Source organism: Lolium perenne, chromosome 7 (genome assembly GCF_019359855.2).
Source record: "Lolium perenne isolate Kyuss_39 chromosome 7, Kyuss_2.0, whole genome shotgun sequence".
Taxonomy (NCBI): domain Eukaryota; kingdom Viridiplantae; phylum Streptophyta; class Magnoliopsida; order Poales; family Poaceae; genus Lolium; species Lolium perenne.
The window spans coordinates 73,443,156-73,453,347 of record NC_067250.2 but is presented as its reverse complement, the minus strand read 5'-3'; the positions used below and the strand labels follow the sequence as shown (position 1 = coordinate 73,453,347).

Sequence of the window (10,192 nt, the reverse complement as noted above, 5' to 3'; positions counted from 1 at the left end):
GTTCCTGGTTTATCATTTCACTATTATCTTCTTTTGCTTTTGATAATCTTATCTAATTTCATATCTGTGCGTCTGTGTGTTGTGGCATGTCGATTTAGGATGGACACATGGGTTCCTTTTCTTTACTCGATGCCATTTCTTGCTCGGGTGATTCTTCTCCTTTTACAACATGCACACGCGCAAGGTTGATATGCGGTCGAGAGATCAAGATACCACCCCCTCCAGATCCGTCTAAATAGAGTACTAAACATGATCATACTTTATGAGGGCGCTATAGGCAGTGCTACCAGAATTGCTCGCATGCTACATCAGTTATAATATTAATTTTAATTTCATTGGACTGTACATGTGGACCGGAACTATTACAACTAGATGACCCGTTCGCGTTGCACTATCGCGCAAATGGCAGAATCAACTCAGAATTTAAAACATAAGTTTTAACCTATCTTACAATTAAGAATAGACAAAGTTAAGTATGTACAAAATCACCGGTCGATACATAGGCTTTACTCTTATGACAATGTCAAAGAGCTTGATTTTCCTTTCAAATCAATTCATTCCAACAACAAAAAAATTACCAAACTGTAGCAACTTTTGCATCATTTGGCAAGATCTGCTCCTGACAACATAATCTACATGAGAAAAAAATGTCAAATAAGTTTTTAGTTTTAGTGCCTAACATTACTAACCCGGACTTTTGGCTCTCGAGGTGCTACACACTCACCCCAAAAATTGTAGTAATTAAAAAAAGCTAAAAAAATGAATCTTCGTGGAAACAAAGGATGATCAAGTTAATACTCGTAAAAATAATGTTTAGAAAAGAAATAATTCCTATGATATTCAGGGCAAAAAAATTATGACAAATATAAAATGAATAGTATCTAGTCATGGGGCATTTCGAGTTTTTTTTTACCAAGGATACAATGAAAGTAATTCCCTAGGGAAATATTTTTATACAAGTACAATACATGATCATTTTTTATTTCAAAAAAGTTTGATTTTTTAACCTTTTTATTTTATTTTTCTAAGTATGGGGGTGTGTAGCACCCGAGAGCCACAATGCATTTCTCCTAACATTCCTCGCTATTGACCTTCCTTCTAACACAAAAAATCTCTGGTGGAATAACACGATTATTGATGCAATGTCAGACCTAACTGATCAGTAGATGTACAATCCTGAAGGAACAAGAGAAACAAAACAATTGCTGAATGTACTAAGTAGATGGTTTCGTAATTGAACGGAACTGGTTCAATTCCACAAAATGACTGATTCACAAACTATGGTAGGCAGAAACATAAATGGCATGTTTCAGCTTACCAATGTTGAAATAATATCACTATATCAATATTCTGAAAAAAAGGAAAGCAATAACAATCAACAAAGCTGAATTCAAAGACAAAGGGGCACAACCGCACAACTGAGCAGCATACATGATCAGGTGATATCACCAAAAAAATCCAGAAGTCAACACAGAGACCAAGTTAGGGTGCTTGAGTTTTAGATGATTTTGAACAAACTCAGGAGCATGCAAAACTTTTGAACACCCCATGGCTCCACACCCATACTTCTATCCACGATTCTCATCCATAATTTTCTTCACATAGGGTTCTATAATTTCTGCATCAGTTCTGCACATAAAAGAGAAGAGATTTACAAACCTATGGCTTAATTTTAGATCGCTCAACTGTTACTATGAGAGATTTAAAGACTGCTAATTTACAAACACGGGGTGCAGCTCTAGTGTGTTAAAAAAGGGATTCTCTTTCAGTATGTTAAAAAATTACTGCTAACACAAGTTGCATTTTATGAAGAATTACTGAAGACAATTCTATATATTCCTTTAAAAAACATTAAATATACACTGCTATAGAACTATTAGCGCTAGATAGTGCTTGATCAGAAGATTCAGACAAAAAAGAGTCAAAGATCGCCCGGATAGAAGATGATATTCTCATACACAATCAGAGAGAGCAGAAGACTATGCATATGGTAGGGTATAATAAGTCATCTTAGCATAATTAATCTTGTTTCAAACCACAAGTAAAACTACAGGTTAAAAGAGAAACGAATTCTTAATGGATATGCCTTGTCGCTTTAAAACTTTCAGCAAACAAGAGCATCAAGTGGCTTTTAAAATTCACAGCACATGATAATGTGATGAATTAAAATGTGTAGTGTAAGCAGTAAGTTGAGGCAGTATTGGCGTACATTTACCTTCCCATGTCACCGAAAATAATGGAGTAGTAGTATCTACAAGGAGGTGCTGTGAAGATTTAGGCTTGCCCTATATAACTTTTCCATTATATAGTAGTAGTATCTACAGGGGAAAAATTGCGTTGTCATAACAATAGTGATGGCAACTGAGATAACTATTTGGAACGCAAAATTTGTTCCGTACACACCGAAAGGGAAATGGGCTAAAATACAGCCTCATCAATTCGGAGCTCTTTATACGTGCAACATCAATTCCCTTGTATACTCTTTGAAATGAACCATGCATTTAGCAGTACAAAGGAATTTAATCACTGGAAAGGTTAATTAAATTGACATCCTTGCCTTTTGTTAATGTGCAGGTTGCATACACAGATCAGATGCTAGTATATGGGCAACAAAAGGATATGAGACTGGGTTGTACCTTGTTTAACTGAAGAAGCCTGCGATTTTTCTCGGCAGCAGTAGCAAGCAGGAGCGGTGGCTGGCGGCTTCAGCTCGGGGAAGACGTGTCTTTTGCTCCGGCAGCAGTAGCTCCCCGCCAGATAAACACTGTAGTACAGGCCCATAGGATAAACTGATCCTAAGGATGACGAGATGTCTGAACCAAGCATGTGGTGGGAAAACCTACAAGCAGTGAGGCCACCTCATCTTAGCCATGATCACATCCTGAGATACAAGAGAAAGAATACAACCACAAACTAACATCTCAAATCGAGATGAATCCTTCTAAAAATCAAGAAATAGGAGAGGCGAAGGGGCGGTGTTGATTGCCTACCTTGCCCCTGTGAGACCACCAAGCCCTGCCATGAGTTGGAAGAAGCTCAGCTCAGAAGGGGTGAGGAGGGAGATGTGCTCATCTTCGTGAGGGACAGAGCCGGGCCAACATAGCCCCTCCCTGATCCTCCAACTCTGTCGCTGCACCGCTTCTCTAGCTCCCTCCTCCCTGCTCGACCTCCAGAACCACCTATCTCTCCCGTACAGAAACTGATATAGTCTAGACATCAATCAGTCTAAACACATGAAAAATAAAGTTGGAAGGGATGGGAAATGGCAGCCCATGTGAACTAATTACCTGGCTGATATATTTTTGATGTTGATATATTCTAGGCTGCAACATAAATTTAAGAAGTTGATATGCTCCAGTATACTGTACTTGATAATCTGCAGAGTCCAACATTACCATTTGTCTTAATATGCAGCAGAAGGGAAGAAAAACGCATGAAAATAGCAGAAGGTATTTCAAGGACATGAGACACACACTACTTAGAGGACAACTAAGAAAATGACATCGACCAGCATGTAGTACAGAAACCAAGTATTCTCTTGATATAGATCAGACAAATATAGAAAGAAGCAGACAATAGATGCAGCGGAGCCACATAGTCAAGAGAGAATAATGGTATCTTTGCCATCTTTACTCGCATTAAAAAGGAAGATAAAGATGGGAATCCTACTCGATCCAAATATCAAGAATACTTTCAGCTGAGCAAGTATATTGGACAACCAACTAAGAGCATCAACAAATCAAGCAATTCACTGACAGAAAAGAGAGAGCGGTGTAGTACAACTCCAACATAAAGACGCCAATGGGAAAATTGGGGATCCCAGTTGTTGCTGTGAACATCGCTAAAAAAATGGCTCTGGAAAAAGGAGCCTGTTTCTTTTCCAACCAACTTTGGTAGGACAACAAATTAATTGAAAATTATTAGGTATCACAACCTTTCTACTAAATCAACAAAACAGACGTGCATGTACCTAGCAGGGTAAAATTCCCTTTTCCCGCGGATCAATATAACAAAGGCAGCAAGAAGCAGATGCATGAAGTCAATGTTACTCGCCGGCATGAAAATGAATAAGCATTAACTAATACATGATTACTTACAATAGTGAAGGAACGAATTGAACCTGCGGCAAGGCGAGCTCATCAGAAGGTTAAATGTGCCAATTTGAGCTCCTTGCATGGAAGATGAGAAGAGGAAAACTGACATGCATACAGTTTGAAGTGCCACCATGTGCAAACGTCCTCCATATTAATGATTTCAGGGACTGTTACTCAATACAAATCTGAATGCAAAAAGATACAATTGGCGGTCAGCTTATTTGACTCTTTGAAATACTCCTTATATGCCACCTAGGAAAATCCATCTCTTAAAATAACCACACATGCCAATGTCACTCATGAAACTCTATGCGCCCTATTACTGTTGCAACACGTCAACATACGAAAGAGGATATCAGGTTCCCAATATCTAAAAAATTAGACAAACATGTAAGTGATAGGAAGAATCAATCTTGGCCCACTGACAGAGCATACCAAAGAAACAAGATGTAACAAAACTGCTTGCACTTCTCAACCCATGGAGAAAAGACCTAAAACGGTATTAAAGTGCATATACAAGTAAGAGCATGTAGGATTACAATATGTTTGCACAGACTGATAGAGCAGCGAGCAAGTGAATAAAATTTCCAACCTTCTCAATACACTCAAGCTCTTCTTCGTAATCTTCTTCAGTACATTCCAGCTTCTCAAACCGTGCTGCTGCAAGTATTATTATCGGGTTTTGCACAACACATAGTTAAGAATATAGACAACACAAATTAGAGACATCATCATCACTCACCAAACTTTTCTGGGTTAACACAAATATTGTCTACTGTTGGTGCAGAATATAGGCCACCAACTGAATGTTGTAACTGTCGTTGATTCTGAACTGACAGTCGGTTCCCCTGAAAGTGTCACCATTGATCGCGTAGGGTTAAATCTTACAGTTTTACATATGAAATCAGTGGAGCAGAAATATAAAAACTACAGGATCATAAACTGCAGGCCTCCTTCCCCGTGCCAGCATCATGTCTACTAAAAATATTTGGCCCTGCAGGCTTTCATGAAAGAAGATGAAATCAGGTGAAAGACATGCTCAATGACAAATCTTAGAAATAATCATCATATTTCGTGAAAAAAAAAGATAGAGCTAGGCCACAATTGGTAAAAATGTCACTGGTAAGAGACACAGGAGAGCAACGAGGAAGTGGCAGCTGGGGGAGAAGGAGAAAAACGGACGAGGTAGGCGGAGCTACCCACCATCAGAGTTGCCCTTGAGGAGGACGCTCGTGTCTGGTCTTCTTCCCCGATTTACATGCCTCCATCAACATTCTGCGCCTGACAACATAATCTACATGAAAAAAACTGTCAAATATGTTCAGTCCTATAACTGGATTTTTTAAAGTCATGCAACTGAACTATAGAGGATTTTTTGCGGGATAAGTGAAACATTTATTTGGAAATGCAACTGAACATAGATTACCAAAAGTAAATTAATCTGTAGCCTGTTTCAAATTCTTATGTACACTCAATAACCTGAATACACAATCAAACTCTACATAGAGGAAATTCTGTTTAGTAGGGGAAAAATAGCACATAAGCTGCTGAACATTCACCAAGATATACATGATAAAAGAGGAGAAAAATAAGACGAGTAAACCACATGGTACCTATGCGTTGCTGACACCAGGAAACATGTCTCAAATAGATTAAAACAAGGAAACGACCGTCAATGCATGAAAAAGGAACGATTCAAAATACAATACAGATGTGGACATAACAGTACATTCTCTAATCTCTAATGTTGTAAAATGGCAACCCGGATGCACCCACAAGCCAGACAACCGCCGGTGGTAGTTGCCTTCCCCACCCTATTTTTCAATTTTTCAGGATGTGCGCCTTGGCGCACGACCCCGCTGAATTCTCACCTATGTACAGTTTGCATAACAACGATAAAAACGAAACAGCGAAATCACAAACATTTACATATAATCAGGAAAATGTAAAAAATTATTGCAATATCTAACACTGTTTTTTCAGGACTAACAAAAGCAAGGAATAGCAAAAGTACTCTCTAGATAATCTTGTCGTAGCATGTCCCAAGGCTGATTTTTAACTGAACTCGGTCTTTTGAAACAATGACACATTGTGGATTTGATTAATAGAAATGTTCACGGGTAACAACAAACTTTAGATACATATACATAGTACTCTAGAAGGTATGTATTCAGCCAGAACCACACACATACCTTGTTCACTTCACAGGGCAACTAATGCAAAATAGAGAAACAAAGTTGCTACAAAGCGAACTGCTACATCTGGGACACTACTGAACATAGATTACCAAAGTAAACTAATCTGTAGCCTATTTCAATTTCTTGCGAGCACTCAATATCAACACACAATCAAACTCATTATATACTTCCTGCGTAGAGGAAGTTCTGTTTACCAGAGGAAAAATTAGCACATAACCTGCTGAACATTCTGCAAGATATATATGACAAAAGAGGATAAAAATAGATTCTTAGTCTCAACTCCAAGTTCTCTGATAGTTTGGAGAAATACAAACGGAAGATGCAATAAAAGGAATCTGACAAAACGTAATGAAAAAAATCAAACTGGCCCAAGAAGTAACTCAGCAAGAGCATGCCCAGCTTTAATTCATATAGATGGTCTTCGTTTAAAAAAAAAACCTTAACTCAGCAAGAAGATACCTCCGAGCACAATTAGTTATGAAGAAACTTCGTAAGAAAACAAAGGACCTTGCTATTTATCCTACAATGGGCTCGGAAGGCTGTATAATGATCAAAACTGAAATACCTCAACATAAGCTAATATTTTTCACTAAATGTAATTATATCACATGTATAGACCGAAAATATAATGAGCTACAAAAACACATGTATTGATCAAGTCCCAAAACTGAGAATAGACATTCTAACATGCGAAATAAGAAATGAACAGTAGAAAATACCTATAGATTCTGCAGTAAGTGCCCTCTCACTCCTTTGAACAAATAAGTTAACTGAAGATATGGTACCTTAAGTAAATTAAGTTGGAAATGAGCAGAATAAATAACTACCTAATCTAAAACATTTTATTTAAATAGATTCATTTATAATATCACTCTGCTTATTGCAATGAACTCACAAAATATATATAATATGTCGATGCAATCTTGCTCATCTTTACATGTAACTACAGTTACAATTTGTCCGTTGTCCTCCATTATTTTCTTACCCGCTTATAAACTTGACGGCAAAGGCTCCAACCAGATCCTCACAAAACCAAATTTCCATTTCCATTGTTCAATGTCACAATATATAAAACCTGAAACATTCGACAACCTTTTTAGGAAATTATCTGGATTTAAATCCACCCTTTTTAGGAAATTATATGGATTTAAGCTGGCAGGCTTAAGCATGAGTGGTCCCTCTGCTTGACCCTTGGAGATTCATCCAAGTTCTACGCGTGCGTGTCATTTTTATGATTATCAAATGAGGAAAGTCAAGGAAGATGCAAAGTTGAATGGAAAAATATAGAAGGCTCTTGCTAATAAAATTCATCGATGCACCAAGGCCTTTATGCCGCGAGCGCTGAAAACAGAGAAGCTCTCATAGTAACAAAATTCACCCATGCGTCATGCCTATGATTTCGCATCTCGAGACTAATAATGAGGATCCTGAGCAAGTATGATGTCAGCGGCAACAACCTGTAGATGCCGGCCACCTCCATATCTTGCATCCCATCTTGCATCCTGGTGAGCTCAACATTCTTCTACGTAACCATATCACTCACAGAGAAGACGAAGTTATTGTCGGTGATAACTGCAAATGAAAAAACAAATATTAAACACGATTGTTTACAACTACATGATCGGATGGTAGAAAGCGCCAAATTGGTGTGGTGGCTCCTAGTTATTAAATATGAAATGTCTGGATACACATATAATTACTGAACTATGCTGTCTTAAACAAAGCATGGCATCTACTTTTCAGAAAATAATTGTGCTTATTATTCAGAAATTCCATCATACAATTTTTATACCTAAGTAACATGACGTAGGTGATGGTGAGCCTTCTCGCTGGAACATGAACTTTTCATGCTGGCAGAGATCCTCCGAGAGAGATCTGTCATACCTGAGGGGCTCATTCATGTCCGAGAAGAAATCGAGCAACTATGGCCAAAAAATCTAAAGGTAACCAGACAATAACTACTTTGTCCAAGGTGCTATGGCATGCAAAATGTTGGCATGAACACAAAAAAAGCACAGAACCAACCTTTATACAAGGTATGAACAAAGGGTGGGCTAATGCTATGCAACGGATAGTTTAATACAGTATTATTTTAATTCAGAGCTCAATAAAACAGATGACAATGCAACCAAAAGCGTTCTCGGTAGTAACAAATCTAGGAGAGAGAGAAACCATACTATTCATATGTCCTTGAAGTATTAAAATCATGCGGTATTATGAAAAGAAAATTCAAGAATCTGAGCCTCAAAGGCTACAAGCTGCCAAGAAACATAAGAAGAAACCTCGGCGACAGTAGCAGGTTATGGGCATTGTGTTTGACGAGGATGATGCCACACACAAAGTCGACGAGCCTGCAGTCCTTCTGGTGGGCAATGTACGCCGCCATGAGTGTGTGGATGGTGAAGAGGGATATGAGGAGGCCGGACCTCCGAGCCGCCTCATCTCCTAGTGCTGGAGGCGGCATAGCGGGCTTGCGCAGGACATCTACCAGACGGTGGCTGAAGCTCGAGATCAGCGAGCGAGGGCATGTCATCACCTGATCCATTGATTGAACAAGCAAATCATACACCTTTTTTTCACCAAGTTGATTCTCACAAAAAGACCCTAATGCAACTGGATCTCTTCTATCTAAACCCAAATGCAGCAAACCACCAAATGCAGCCCAAGAATAATCGCCGGTGTGAACCGAATTAGCATCACCTCCAACAATAAAAAGCCAATAAACGGAACAAATTCGGTGGTACCTTTGGTCTGTAGCAAAGGGGAATAGGGAGGAGCTCCATCTCTGCCACCTCCTGGTCGTCCTCCTCCTATGCCCTGCTGTGTGTGATGGGCAAGCTAGAAGACGAGCAGGACAGCAGCCGGTCTGGAGGCAGACGTGGACGAGCGCGGGACAGTTGGGGACGACGACGGAGAGGACGTTGCGGAGCATGGCGGAGTTGGCCCGCCGGTTCTCGTCCTCCGTGGGGTGGCTGGACCAGGCGGCGTAGAAGACGTGGGTGATGTCCTTGAGGGGCTCGAGGGCGTCGGCGACGGCGGCGGAGTCGGCGAGGTCGAGGTGCAGATTCGTGACGGCGGGGGAGGATGGCGGGGACCAGGGCGGGAGCGGGCGGCGGGAGAGCGCGTAGACCTTCCAGGGGCCGCCGGGGGTGTCCTGCAGCGGGAGGATGTCGAGGAGGGAGGTGCCGACGATGCCGGTGGATCCGACGACGAGCGCGACGCTTTGTAAGGTGGGCTCGGCCGCTGCGGCGTTCTCGTCCTGGCGCTTCTTGACGGCGCCGATGGCGCGCGCCCACCACCAGCTCATGGCGCTTGGATGGATCGGGCGGCCGGAGGAGGAGAGACGGCACGGGATTGGGGAGAGGATGAGGCTTTTGGTTGGCCAGCCGATTGGGCTGGGGGAGTGGTTGATCGATCTAGGGTTTCACCGTGCCCCACGCGCGTAGGAAAAGAGTGCGACCCAAACAAGCTATCGTTGCTGCCTCTGTCTGTCGGTCCCGCATAGGTCTGGTCCCACGCGTCATGGACTGTCTAAGAAAACCAACAGGTGAGGAAATCTTTTACGCATCGAACGGCTGTGGTGAAAAGTGGGACCGAGCAGAGTAAAACGCACGGACCAGATTGGTTTGCCCCTCTGAGGTGTCTTGGATGGCCGGGTACTCTTGGAACATTTATAGGAGAAATGGAATAAGCTGGTGATAGTGTCAGATTGTTGCACCTTCCTATAATAGTTTCAATCAGTTAGATATTCAGTAGCTATTTCTGCTAAAAAAATTCCGAAATGGAAGCATCGTCCCAGCCTCTGCATCCAAAGGATGCACACAACTTTTCTTTATTAAATTATTCGCAAAGCCTTACAAGAGAGATACAAAGATCAAGTCGAAGTCATCTTTCCAGCGA

General features: G+C 40.9%; 1 protein-coding gene and 1 long non-coding RNA gene across 2 annotated transcripts; both read right to left on the bottom strand.

Moving 5' to 3' along the window:
• Positions 1–1,323: 1,323 nt before the first annotated feature.
• On the bottom strand, positions 1,324–2,710 carry LOC139833256 (uncharacterized). The gene is made up of 3 exons (XR_011748662.1): positions 2,637–2,710; positions 2,216–2,318; positions 1,324–1,629 (listed from the first exon to the last, which is right to left on the bottom strand). It is a non-coding gene; the product is annotated as an uncharacterized lncRNA (long non-coding RNA).
• A 5,833-nt stretch (positions 2,711–8,543) lies between these two features.
• On the bottom strand, positions 8,544–9,878 carry LOC127317073 (uncharacterized). Its single transcript, XM_071823939.1, has one exon. The coding sequence runs from the start codon at positions 9,597–9,599 to the stop codon at positions 8,544–8,546; it is 1,056 nt and encodes a 351-aa protein (XP_071680040.1). The 5' UTR covers positions 9,600–9,878.
• Positions 9,879–10,192: the final 314 nt, after the last annotated feature.